At 42.9% G+C, this 14,461-nt stretch overlaps 1 protein-coding gene across 1 annotated transcript in view; it reads left to right on the forward strand.

Annotated features, from left to right (window-relative positions):
• The window catches only part of ATG10 (autophagy related 10), a gene marked incomplete at its 3' end in the record, with an annotated part of 64,373 nt that overhangs the window by 37,219 nt on the left and 12,693 nt on the right, over nt 1-14,461 (forward strand). Inside the window, exons 4-5 of the mRNA XM_082301130.1 lie at nt 692-818; nt 7,302-7,399. Coding sequence (XP_082157256.1) covers nt 692-818; nt 7,302-7,399 — 225 coding nt within the window. The remainder of the gene's footprint in view (nt 1-691; nt 819-7,301; nt 7,400-14,461) is intronic.

Consider the following 14,461-nt stretch of genomic DNA (forward strand, 5'->3'; position numbering starts at 1 on the left):
CTGGGTGCTTAGCACTGTTGGAATATTAATCTGAAATGTTATGAAATTTGTGCTGCAGCTGGGGTATATCTCAATGCAGTTACTTTCATTTATTTTGATTTGTTTCAAATCTACCATAAACTTTAGTACTTTACACCTGGAATATACACTAACAGGAAAAAAAAACCTCTCAGTTTTATAATTGCATTTTATGTTACTATAATTATGTTATGTATTTTAAATTATTAGCAAAAACAACTGGCAAAAAGCCTGTAAAGATCAGAGGATTTTTGGTGGATGCATTTGATTTGTCTTTTGGCAAGCAAAACCAGATTATTTAAGGAGACACTTCTAAAATGGTCTATACTGAATGTAATGAGGAGAGGTACAGCTGTAATCCCCTTATTGTGCCAGTTGCTGTGCTATGAAGCTTTTAGAGAGCCTTGGTACAGCTTAGAAAGACCTCAGTTCTGGAAAGGCTTGCAAATAGTTCACAGTTTGTGGAAGTAAGTGTGTAAGATGTTTCTGTAGGTTTTGGATTTCCCTGATTTTCTTGCTAGTGTTGAAAAGTTCCTTTGGGAGTTTGCATGAGTAGTGCCGTGGAAGGGGTGGTTGCCATTATTTCTGTTCTGTGCACTTACTGAATTTATGACAATTTCCCTCAGTACACATACAGAAGTTGATGTATGGCTGTGGTCATTTGTCGTTTCAGGAGCCTTTGGATGATTCTCAGGCCACTGGAGTTGGCAGCACAGAAGAAGTGGTTCGCTATGAGTACCATGTGCTGTACTCCAGCAGCTACCAAGTGCCTGTGCTGTATTTCAGAGCATGCTTTTTGGGTAAGGCCATTGTGGATTCAATGTGTTGGGTGCAATAGATGCTGAAAACAGAGATTTTATATTAAGTTGAGGAGCAGATGTAATAAGAAACTAAGAGATGAGGCTGCTCACCAGTGAATTTTGCAATGCTCTGGACTCAGAGCTCCAGGACCGTGGAGGAGATGATACCATCTCAGCCTGAGGGAGGCTGATCTTTGGCTCCTGGCATCTTGCCTGTGGTTTACTGAAACTGCCGGTCATTTTTCTTGTTCTTTTCTTGAAATGACTGCAAAAACTTAGTGCTGCAGGTTTAAGCTGGGCTGGGCAATCAGTGGACATAGCCACAGTGCTTCAGCAGAGCTCTCTCTGTTTCTTTGGAGCCCCAATTTGAGCCACAAGGCTGGGGTCTAAATGTATCTTTAAAAATGTATGCCGTTTTCTGTTTAAATTTGCTGCTTAAGGGAAAATAAAATAATACCAATATGGTACTGACTTTTTTTTGGTATTAAAGCTGCCTCTTGAAACAGTAGCTGATCCTGTCTCCTCCCTGGTACGTACATCTTGTTACCCATTGCTCCGTGGCTGCGGCCACTGTGATTTCAGCCCCCAATCCTGTCAGGGGAGGAAGGAGGAACCCTCAGCCTCCCACGGAGGCCACTGCTGGTGTCACTCATTTAATCAGCAGGCACGGAGTGATCACACTGCAGCACTGGCTGTGCTCTGTTCCGTGCTGCCCAAAGCCTGTGTACCTGTGCTCCAGTGGCACCTGGCTTGTCCCTGCAGTGCTGTGGCCAGCAGGACCAGCTTATGGAACTTGGAGATGAGGTTTAGTGGTGAGCGTGGCTGTGCTGGGTTAAGGCTTGGACTTGATCATCTTAGAGCTCTTTTCCAACCTAAATGTTTCTATGATCAGCATCTTTTGTGTTTTGAATAATATCTTAACTTTATCTAGATAAAGATGTCTGAATGTTGCCAGTGATATCTTTTCCTGTTTAATTAAAAAGTAGCTTAAGCTGCTTTGAATGTGTTTGGTAGATTTAATCACTCTCTGCGTTATATTGTTTAATGGTTTCTAATTTTGCAGTGTTAGCGTTTCGAAAAGCACTTCAGATTCAAAATTGAAGAACAAATTCTCATAGGCTCCCTGGTGGAAATATTTTAGTCTGAGGTGCAGTTTCAGGAATGGATAATTTGGGGTAAATTTTCAGAGTGGGACATGGGGAATTGGGGACATTGCTCTGCCTTTCCCACCAACAGAACTCATTTGCACACATCCTGCTGCAAATTTATTTCCAGCATTATTGCAGGCATTTACAAACGTGCAGTGTTTTGCCTTTGAACTTATTGTGCAGACAGGAGGATAAAGGTAGTTTTGCTGTGAGAGACGAGTTAGCCTATTTGTGGACTTGAAAAATGTCATCCTCTTTGGTTTTTGCTGAATTTATAGTGCAGTGTCTCTACAGAAGAGGACGGAGACGCTGCAGGTAGAGGAAGTAGGACACTATCTCTACTGTACTGTACTTTCATATAATTAGTATTCACCATAAGCAGTTAATCACCAGAGAAGAGCTCACAGAGACAAAACAAGTTGTTTAGCTTGTCAGCACCAGGGAATCGGAGGTGTTGAAACATGACTCCTTATAGCTGGAAGTGGATATTACAGGAGCCAGTGGATGATCTAATGCACAATCATGGTATTATGTGCCAACAGCTCCCCTTGCAGTACAGAACTGTAATTGTTCCTACAAGTACAATTATCTCTTAAAACACTTCTTGGGAGCCTTTCACAATGGAAAACAAGGGCTTTTTTTAGATGCTTCTGAAGGTCACCTGGGTTCTCTTCAGCATTTTACATTCTCTTTTAAATTTATCAGTATCTGACTCTTGAAGGGAGCAGGATACAAAATACTGGCAGTAAGTGTGTTACCTACAATGTTTCCAGCTAGTATTCTCTGATTTTAATTATGGGAAGCTCACTTTTGAGAATGAAGAATCTTGTCTTCCCTGCACGCTGTTGGCCTGCCTGTGCTGTGCTGTCTGAAGGTCCCAAAGTGAGATTTTTGGAAGTGTGCAGCTGGCACAGGCTCACAATCACTTTCAATACCTGAGCAGAGTATCCTTTGACTTGCCCAAAACCTGGTGTGAGGAAAGCTCTAGGTAATGCCCTGAGTTTTTTCCCTTTGAGGCAATAGTCTTCATGTGATGGGCTCCTCACTTTGTTTCACAGACAACCAGCAATACTCACTGCATTCCTCACCTGAGCTAATCAAGGAACAATCTCCCCGAGACCTACCTCAATTTCCCAGTCTAAATTCCTACCATTATTTGTGGACTCTGTAGCAGGATCGGTTCCTCACAAGTCTGCTCTGAGCTGTTCCTGGTTTCCCTGGGATCCTGTCCATACTGATCCTGGTGTTAATTAGAGCTGGCTGCGGGAGGTGGAGGTGAGCTGTAATCCTCCCAGTGTTTCCACAGCCCTGCCCCGTCTTGCCTTCCCCAGCACAGGGCACGGAGCTGGAATTCAGAGCTCTGCTTCCTCCCTGGCAGTGTCTGCAATGCCCACCACACCTGGGAAACAATAATTCCTCTGTTCAGCCCGGCTGAGGGCTTTTGCAGTGTTCACTTCCTCCCTTTGTATGACAGCAGCTGATGCCAGCCTGTCCAAATCTGCACTCCAGCAGACTCTTCACAAACTTCTCTGGAATAAGGAAATCAATGAAATCCTGCCTTTCTCCTGCTGCATGTGAGTCCTGCTTCCATTTACCTGGTCTCTCAGTCCCTCCTAGGAAAAAGGGTCCCCGTAGAGTTGCTGGGAGATTTCTCCTGTGATCTCCAGCTCGGTTGGGATCCTCAGGAGCTTATGTCAGTGAAGACATCCAGTTTTCAGTCCTCTGCTAGCAGTTATGTTAAGTCATTACAGATGACTTCTTCCTGCAGAAAGAGAAAAGTTGCATTGTATGCTTGTCCTTGCTGCTGTCTAAATTGCATGAAATAACTTACTTTCTTGAGCTCATCTTTAGACCATTTTTTTGTTGTTTGCGAGATGAAGTTTGATACGTAAGGTGGTGTAAGGTAAGGTTTGAAATTTTAATTGCAAAAGAACTAAAACATTTTGAGAGACATCTAAACTTTTTGTAGTTTCAGGGGATAGATTTACAGGGAAGATCTTGTTCTGTGCAAGAACAAATACTTCAGTTGAAAACAGTGATTAAGTGTGATGAGTCTGGAAAGGTGTTTGGGAACATTATAGGGTACAAGAAGATATTTTTAGGCAGTGTGTATATACATAAGAAACATTTTTCACTGCCTCATGATACTTTCCACGTGGCATATATTCCTAATTTCAGACCTGCTGAAGTCACAGTCAGTGTCAGGAGCTCAGGGCAGAGGCTCATTTCTCCCAAATCAGCCCTGTGCCTGCCATACCTTCTGGAAACGGAGCCCTTCTTTCTTTCTCTGGCTTCTGAGACTACCAAATAGGTAGTTGAAGAAATGCATGAACCCCTGCTGATATCTGATGTCAGCAATTAGCCCTCTTGGAGACAGATGGTATAGGCAATTATCCTTCCCCTTCAGTGCTGGCATCAGCCAGATGGGCTGAGCTAGGTCCAGTAAGCTTTCTTTAATCAGCAGGGTATTTTCCTCTTCTCTTAGTCTTCAAGATGTCAAGGAGCTTTGGTCATTTCTTGAACCATCCCCATCTGAAGCTAGGCATTCAAAACCCTCTTGCCATACATTAGAAAACCCACAGTGAGGTATCAGCAGCACAGCCACAGGTGAGCACAGGCACCATTCAGGAATCACCCTGTGTGTAAAGAAAATAGTGGCTCATCTCACACTTCTCCTTTTTCCTGCAAAGGCAGAGGAAGCAGCACAAAAGGTGGCTAAACACTGAGAAGAAAGAGCAGGACTAATGGGAGTCAACAAGGACTGCACCCTCACTCCTCTGGAGAAGAGAGAAGGAATGGGGTTTTCAGTCTGACCTGCTCAAAATACTCTCAGCTCAGTGACAGCTAAATCCCTGCCAATAAAAACCATGCTAATCATGGTTAGGGAGAGGCAGCTTCTGAGATAGGGCAACTTCCTCCAACCCTAAAGGCATAACTTTCTGTATTCACAACCACACTGGGCCTGACTGAAGTGCTTTCCAGAATACAGATTTACTTTCTGAGCTCAAAAACATGTAAGCACTATGTTCTTTCTCAGCAACACAGCTGCTCTAAAGACCATATCCTGGAAGAACTGGTTTTATTGTGGCTTTGGACATAACTGAAATAGAATAATTTCTATGATCATATATTATCTTAAGCTTGTAAGAGTGTTTTTTCCTCCTTTGGCAGTGGTTTGTTAAGATTGTTTCTTTATAAAATACATCAGAATGAAGCCTCAAACAATTTGTGCACCATTTCACCCAAATGATAACCTTTAACTGAAAATTTTAGAAATTGTTAAAAGCTTTTAATTGGGAATCTCAGAAATTACTAAAAGCCCTCACTAAACATCAAGAAAATACAGCAACTTGGGAACCCTGAAAATTTTCTCTGAAAATAAATATGGAATCTTCTCTGCCTAAAGGATTTATGCTCTTTGCAGAAATTAAAGTGCCAGCTGAGAGCTGCAGCTCCTGTGTGGTCTGACAGCCTCACCTTGCTGCTGTGAGAGGGCACTCAACCTTCTGCCTTTTAACTATTTCTTATTTGTGATGGCATGACTGAGTTAAGGCTTCTTGACTGTCCAGTTAGGGTTTTCTCAGAAAAGTTTGTTGTAGTCAAAACAGTTTAAATAATAAAACGAAACCATCTGGACTTGGGATAAGCCTTGGGACACACGGCAAGCTGTGTCCTTGTGGGTGGATGGTGGGTAAATAAATGCATTGACGGGTGAATCTGGAGCCTTCACCTTCCTCTCCTGCCCTTTCTCTTGGCTTGTTTCCTTGCTGTTTCCTTCTCTTTCTGGCTGAACTTCCCAGTTCAGCTCCATCTAGGGAAAAAAGAGGCACAAAGGCAAGAGGCTGCTTGGCTCAGCAGGTGCCACAGTGGGCTCTTGTTGCCAGCAGCAACAATTAGTGACTGCTCTGTCACACCAGCTGGATGTTTGAGGTCTCAGTGGGTTGCAAGAATATGTAACAGGGCTGCTAAACATGTCAGACTGCTGGAAAAAGGGGGTAGGAGTGCCCAAAGAATACACACCTATGTTGCGAGCAAATCTGGGAACTCCTGAATAGAATGAATTCACCATGAGGTAAAGACAAAACTCATTTTTAACTATAACATGGCTAATACTTCAGTAACATCTGATCATTTCTATAAACGGGATTAACAGAGTCAGAGTAATCCATTCCACGTGTACGTGAATTTGCTCAAGTATTACTGTGAAAATTCTCAGGGAAAGGTGTACAGAGCACAATCTGGAGTGGCAAATCAGATGTTGCACTAGAACATCTGTAACTGTAGATTCTACACTTGGACTTCCTCTGTTCAGAACATAATTGCAGGCATGCATGGGATTTCATGTTACCTGCACACTGGTGATGTGAGTGCAAACACATCCTTCTAAAGTAAATTTATGCTGCTGTAGCAAATTTCTTTGTAAATGTTAGACTGTCTCCAGCACAGCTCTGGTATCTGTCATCGCAAGACAGCGGGTGTGATGGTCTAACAAGTCTCATCTTCATGAGGATAGCATTGAATAGCTGATTAATATGTTGTTACCTCCTCAGACACTTTATTTGCTACATGATTCTGCTAGATGGTGCTTATATAAGTTCAGAACTTTGTGCTTTTTTATAGATATGTGCAGAAAGTAAAACAGAGGCTGTAGGCAGCTGGTTTGAACTTGTATCTTAACATGGCATTCAAATGTTAATTGTGTGCATAAATTTTTTTCATTTTACAGACATGCAAATGTCAGTAGAATAAAACTAATTATCAGAGGATGATGGTTTCTGACACCTGATAAATGCCAAGATGAAGCTACTTATTCAAAGTGTATTGAAATACCCTGTTTGCCATAAACAGATATTCATTAAAAATAGACATGCTTATTTTCTAAGTGGTTGACACTAATGTCTTGGCATAACTCTAGCATCACAGCTAAAAACCTGATGCAACAATGCTGTATAAATGCAGCTCAAGAAAGCATTATGGACAGACCAAAATGCAGTAGTTTTATCTGCAGAGTTTTGTTCCTTAGATTTTCTCCACTCTCTCACTCTGAATTGCTTACCTTTACACTAGGTGACTCTTCATGATGTTGTTTTGTGGTTTTAAATGCATCTTATCCAAACTTTACAAAACTAGTTACACTTCACACCTTACAATCAGAACACTGAGCTGTTACTCTCAGGTGGCAGAGAAGAAAACTGAGCAGGGAATTTAGGGTAGTTCTGTGTGCACCTTCAGTCGGGATTTGAACAATTTTCAGTATTAATTTTGCTGTTTTGTATTAAAGATATAGCATGCTTATGAGCTTTGGCTGAAGGTGGTTGTTTCTGCCCACTCACAGATGGAAGGCCTTTAACTCTGGATGAAATATGGGAAAGTGTTCATGCATCCTACCAGGCTCGTCTGCAGGAGGGGCCCTGGGACACTATTACACAGCAGGTGAGAATCCTCTGGTTCTTCATGAAATTGGGGAATGCAATACATGCCTGAATCCTCAGTGGCCTTATTCCTCTCTTGGACACAAGGAAAAAAAATTAAAAATAATAAACAAATGTATATGTCTATCTCATGTCATGCTGAGCCATTTACCAGCAATTGCTTCAGTCCTGGATTTTGAAAGATGTGTAAGTGTTCACCATTTAAGGCTTGCTTTGACAGTATCTCACATTTTAAATACTTTTCCAAAGCCAGTCCTCAAAAATTCAGGCAGTTTCTGAGTAATTGTGAATTTGGGTAAATACAAAAGCAGACTTACTTATATATCAGTGTAACATTTCACGAATTGTCTGGTAATCAAATTACCAAAAAAGACTGTATGTAATTTTTGGTTTTAAATAGATTTGCAAGCCTCAGGATCGAGTGAGGGAAAATTCGTCTCTCAACAAAAAATAAGTTGTTGCTGTCTAATATGACACATGGCTCAGAGCTGAGCTGCCTGCTCTGGTGTCTTCCCTTTGCTCCAGGTCTCACATGCAAATCTGACAAAGAACTGAGACTCTTCAGTGAGGTTTTTTCCCATCAGACCAAGATACCAGTGTGTCGTGCCATTCCCTTCCCTTCCCTTCCCTTCCCTTCCCTTCCCTTCCCTTCCCTTCCCTTCCCTTCCCTTCCCTTCCCTTCCCTTCCCTTCCCTTCCCTTCCCTTCCCTTCCCTTCCCTTCCCTTCCCTTCCCTTCCCTTCCCTTCCCTTCCCTTCCCTTCCCTTCCCTTCCCTTCCCTTCCCTTCCCTTCCCTTCCCTTCCCTTCCCTTCCCTTCCCTTCCCTTCCCTTCCCTTCCCTTCCCTTCCCTTCCCTTCCCTTCCCTTCCCTTCCCTTCCCTTCCCTTCCCTTCCCTTCCCTTCCCTTCCCTTCCCTTCCCTTCCCTTCCCTTCCCTTCCCTTCCCTTCCCTTCCCTTCCCTTCCCTTCCCTTCCCTTCCCTTCCCTTCCCTTCCCTTCCCTTCCCTTCCCTTCCCTTCCCTTCCCTTCCCTTCCCTTCCCTTCCCTTCCCTTTTTTTGATTTTAGCTGTTTCCAGGCGCTCAGGTCTCTTACCACAGCAGCACGACAAGGATGTAACATCCACTGAGTCCTAAGAGGTGCTCCCTTAATTCAAATAACAAAGTTTAATTACAGGATGCCTGTTTGTAGATGGTGCTGAGCCATGGGAACACGAGCAGCGTTCTTGTTTTTGCAGCCACAGACTATTATTTATCTTGTAACAGCTTCCTGAGAACCTACCAAGCCATGGGTGTTCTGGTGATTGCTGTGCCTGTCTGAATTCCAGTTGTGAGCTGGCAGCTTCTTGTAATACACACTTTTCACATGGAGCATTAATTACCTGGCTTGGCTGTGAATGAAGACGAGGAAATTAGGTTTTAATAACATAATGTAATAATGTGACACTACTGAGAATAAAGCATAAACGGGATGTTTGGAATGTGTGAAATCAGAGTTGTGCAAGCCAAAAGGAAAATGAGGTCACTCCCACACAGGGATTATTTTTGCCTCTTAAGGGACAGTAAAGTGAAAATGGTCCTGCATTTAATAACTGGAGGTGTCTGTGGGATACATACGCAAAAATTCCTGCAAAAACAAGAATTTTGGGTGGCAAAATATGTGGAGTGATGAATCTGATTCTGGGACACTCTCCTGAGGTGGTACAGCGAACTCTGAGTCCAGGGCAAGCGCAGGAAGAACATTTTGGAGAAATTAGCAAAGTTAACAGCTGCAAAATGTGACTTTCTGTTGAATAAGAAGATTATGGAACATAATAAAAACTGGCCTTCAAGCCTCAGATCAAAGCAGGAGTCAGGTCTACAAGAAAAAGACTGCTTTTCACCCTCAAATGAATCAGGGTTCTGAGTTGAAACGCCGAGTTTTGTCTTGCCTCCCTGCTTTTCTGCTGACCCATTTTGTTATGTGGGTTAGGCTTTGCCTGCAGGGACAGATCCTATAATGCAAGTCACTGGGCAAACTCGTCAAATCAGGCTTGAGCACTCAGTACACATGAGCAGCAGAGTAAAAAGGTTTAGGATTTTAATCCAAAAGAGATACAAATTTTAAATGCTACAAGCACTCCACCACTGGGAAGAAAAATTGAGCTTGCCAAGGGTTCTACACGTGTTCCTTAACTTTTAACTAGGGCTGATTTACACTGTGATTGGCAGACCAGGAAAAGAAAGGCTTACTGACTTTTTGGGACTTTTTTCCCATGTATTTTATGAGATGTGTGTGCCAGGCCTGTGCACGTTTCTGATACAACTATATTTTGGTGTATGCTCTCTGTGGTAGAATACATTTATAATAAAATATATCTCAGGAACTGAGACAAGCTCCAGAGAGTGGAGATATGTGACATTTGCAAATTTTAGGTAAAATTTGATCTTTTATAGTTACTTTTGATTACGGTGGGAAGTTACGCTCATTTCCAGGGAAAGCGTCTTGAAATATTTTCCCTGACTAGATTACTGCAAAAAGCAGAAGTCAACTAGTTACCTCCTCATAAATAAATTAACATGATAAGGTTGCATAGTATTTTATAATGATAATTGATAAATGGTGATGATTTAATTGCACTTCCTCTAGTAATAATCTTAAAATGCTCAAATGAAGTTCCTGTGATTGGCTTTCTTGTGAGTTAAATCTCCCTGGGGTCTTCAGTCATCCCTTCTCTACATCCGGAGATAACTTGCTTTAGCTGTTTTAAATAATACAAATCAATTAGAACACACAGCTGTTTAACAAAACTTCCAAATGTTGCCACAGGTCTCTGTGGGTATTTCCTGATGACTTATAATGACATCAATTTAGCACACCTGGTAAGATCTGTGTGAGCTGGAAGTGGCTTAATTCTGCAATGACAGGAAAATTAAGGAGTATTTATGGATTACTGTTGCCTTCCAGAAACGTTGCCAACTGTGATTTTCAGCTTCTTTTTAGGATTCAGAAGTGGAATTACAGATATTGCAGCCCCATCTCCTGAATTGTTTACTTGTAACTTGGTGGGTGTTTTTTAGCGTTAGTTATTTATATTAGTAATTTAAACAATATATTAACATACATTATGTGTATGAGGTATAATATTTATATTAATTGTGTGTAAGGTACTGGTTATACACAAATACATAGTGGTGTCATCTAAACAGCTCAAACTTACTGGGCCTTCTGTGTGTAATGAATGCAATAAATAGCAGGTGTAGTGTCCCAATGAAGAAGGCAGCAGCCCAAAAGTGCCATGGTCAAATGCTAAAATAGTGAGGTAAATTGAGAGAAAAAAACCCCACAAGAACAGGAGAAAAAGTTAAAAAAAAAAAAAAAGAGAGAGTGGAGAGCAGAAATGAGACAAATGAGGAGAAATCTTCCCAAATATTAAGGTGAACATATTTTGTGACATGGTAGTGTGTGGTGTAAGAACCAGGAATTAAAAAAACCAAATGGATAGCTAATACTGAATTCATCTGTAGAGGCTGCATTTGACCTTTTATCATTTTGGAAATCTTTCTGAAGATGAGTGGGAGATGTGAAGCAGCAGAAAGTGACTCTGTGGTTATAGCCAGAACTTCAGACTGTGTGTTGGGTCCTCACTGTGGAGTTTGAAATACAAGACTGAAAGGCTATTTTTGTTAGGATGGATGTGAGATAGGCATTGTCAGGGCCTGAATTTTCATCCTGGTGTGGCTGAGGGCTCTACACCTGTTTTGAAGTGCCTTTTTCAAGACCCAGGGCACTGGTGTAGCCTTCACATCCAGTTTTTTTCCACAGTGTGTGTGGAATGGTGCTGGATTGATGGGTACAATCACCTATTAGGAGGTAAACTGGGACCCATTCCTTTCTCAGGCACCTTCTGAAATTTAACAATAGTGGAATAAGGGATTGAAAAAAAAAAGAAGGGTAAAGACACTACTGATGCTTCATCATTCTTTTGCACTGATGGATAGTGTAAAAGTGTAGATAAAGCAGAAGGACTTCAACAGGGGGAGAGACAACACTCTGACAAATGTTCTAGGACTATGATGAAGCTGAGTATTAATGTAATTAGTTCTATGAACACAGGTGCCCAAGTCCATTTTTGATTCCTGTTACTTGTGCTAATCCAAGCCGTCCATTAATTTTTTTTCTGTATGGAAGCAAACTAGCAAGAGAATTTTTTAGGCTGATGGATGAAGCTGATCACAGTCAGTAGCATCACCAACAATTTTGTTTTTAACAGAGTGGTGTTGTCATAAAGCCTGACCTTCCCCTGAGGAAACAAAGTCGTAAACACAATCAAGTGTATGTGCTAAGGCTTAATCAATGCTTGGTGATGATGGAATGTAAAATCAAACATTTCCAAGGGTAGAAATCGAATTGCATTATTACAGGAGGCTCAAGGGTTGAAAAACTACCCCATAAAACAAGAACAAAACTTGGTGACTTGAAGATCCTGCAGAAATAGCCTAAAAAATTGATCTGTGAGTCAGGATTCCAAAGGACTCTGGGAGCTGAGGAGCACATGTGTCCATACATCCCCCACTCCTTTTTAACCAGTGCTGTTCAGATGCAATTACTTCTGCTACCAAAGTGCTCCCAGCCATGGGAGGGGACACATTTCCTCTGTGACACCTTGGTTCTGGATTTGCCAACAAAAAATCAGCATTTTCCTGGTTTAGTAATTCATTGTTGCTGCAGATGAAGTAACTCAGACTTTTCTGATACTGACTGTATCCTAATTTTGCATTTGTTTTTTGTCTTCCATTCATTTCTCAGTTTCATCTAAACAAGGTGTTTTCCTTCTGTCATTTGATACTTAGCAGGTAGTTTTAATATGTCCTTTCTGTCATCCAAAAGTAGTGAACCAAACCGAAACTACGGAAATCACTGCACAGAGCTGCACCTATTTCTGACTTAATCCAGAGTCTTTTTCAACCAGGAGTTAGGAATCCGGAGAACACATTCTTTGTAGTACCTTAGTAATCCTGTCCATTACATCACTTAATTTATAGCAGTGTTAACAGAAAAATCAATAAACATTATTTCTAAAATGTCAGGGATGTTAACAGTGTGATTTAAAAAAGGAGGAAGAGTCAAAACTCTGAACAGAACACATTGATACAGTGTTGTAGAGGCACATTTTGCTGCAAATGTGATAGGGAGGATTTAAATCATTACGGCTCAGTTTGAAAAATGTGTGTAGGTAGCTATTCTTAGACATACAAATCTTTCTTGCCATATTGTGGGATTTTGCTGAGTGGGGGAGGCTGTATACAGTATTTCTTAACAGAAGGTTGCTAGGATCGCTCTTAATGGTTTTGAGTCGTATCAACAGTTGCTATGGATCCCCTGCTAATATTTTTGGAAAATTATTAGTACAACTTCCTGAGAAAAGGGAGTCTTACCAGTACAGATTGGAAAGCTGTTTGACAGGGGGAAAATACAAGGATGGCAAAGCTGGATGGGTATTTATTTCCCACTAAAATCTTCTGTGATGTGATGAACTCCTGGGGTTTAAAACAAGCTATACAAGTTACCAAGGAGGTTTTATTTAAAAACTAGCCATTAATTAATAATGTTGAGCTGCCCTACAGTTTAGTCATGCATTTCCCCATAAGACTTCATGGACAATAATCTAGTCCAACTAATTTCATAGAAGGAAAAGACCAAATAATGAACTAATACTAAATGTAGAGTAAATACAGAAGTTTAGTGGACAAGCAGCTGCCAGGTGTGCAGCTGATGGCATCTGCCTGGACTCATGCAAAGCACCTGACACTGTCTGACAGGACATCCTTGTCTCTGAGTTGGAGACCCATGGGTTTGGTGGATGAACCCCTTGGTGGGTGAGTGATGGGCTGGGTGGTCTCACATGGGGACTTGGGGTCAATGAGTCGATGTCCAGGTGGAGACCAGGGTCAAGGGGTGGGACCATGGGGATCTCATGGAGCTCAGCAGGGCTTGGGTCTGGGCAATTGCAGGCACCAGCACAGGCTGGAGATGAGCAGCCTGAGGGCAGCCCGGGGAGGAGCCCTGGGGGTGCTGTGGGGGAGAGCTGGGACCCCAAACCCCCTGTGCTGGGACCCCAAATCCCCTGAGCTGGAACCCCAAACCCCCTGTGCTGGGACCCCAAACCCCCTGAGCTGGGACCCCAAACCCCCTGAGCTGGGCTGGGAGCCCAAACCCCCTGAGCTGGGCTGGGCCCCAGCGTGGGCAGCAGGGCAGGGGGGATTCTGCCCCTCTGCCCCCTCAGCTGAGCCCCCACCTGCAGAGCTGCCCCAGCCCTGGGCCCAGCTCAGGAAGGAGCTGGAGCTGCTGCAGCCAGGCCAGGGCAGGCACCAGGATGAGCAGAGGGATGGAGCAGCTCTGCTGGGAGGAAAGGCTGCCAGAGCTGGGCTTGTTCAGCCTGCAGAGGAGAAGCTCTGGGGTCACCTCACTGGGGCCTTGCAGGGCCTGAAGGAGCTGCAGGAAACCTGGAGAGAGACAATTGCCAAGGGCTGCAGGGCCAGGACACAGGGAATGGCTGCCCAGTGCCAGGGGGCAGGGCTGGATGGGAGATTGGGCAGGAATTGTTCCCTGGCAGGGTGGGCAGGCCCTGGCACAGGGTGCCCAGAGCAGCTGGGGCTGCCCCTGGATCCCTGGAGTGTCCAAGGCCAGGCTGGACATTGGGGCTGGAGCAGCCTGGGACAGTGGGAGGTGTCCCTGCCCATGGCTGGGGTGGAACAGGATGGGCTGTAAGTCCCTTCCAACTCAAACCATTCCAGGCTTCTGTAATGATTTTCACGTAGAGATAAAAGCAGTATGAGGATCCCTGCCAATTTCTTGGGCATAATTCAGGACAGACTTTCAAGTCCCACTACTATTGTTACTTGAGTTATTCTGAAATAAAGATTCAGTAATATTTTCCACGCTGATTCATAATTAACAGAACAAATTACAATGTAATAGTATTGATTCTCTTGATTATTTTCTTCTGTGGAAAATCTGTTTCAGTTCCGTGCATTGCATTTACAGATAATTTATCTATCAGTGGTTCTGCTTCCAGAGAGCTTCCC

Source organism: Coloeus monedula (genome assembly GCF_965178545.1).
Source record: "Coloeus monedula genome assembly, chromosome: Z".
Classification (NCBI taxonomy): Eukaryota; Metazoa; Chordata; class Aves; order Passeriformes; family Corvidae; genus Coloeus; species Coloeus monedula.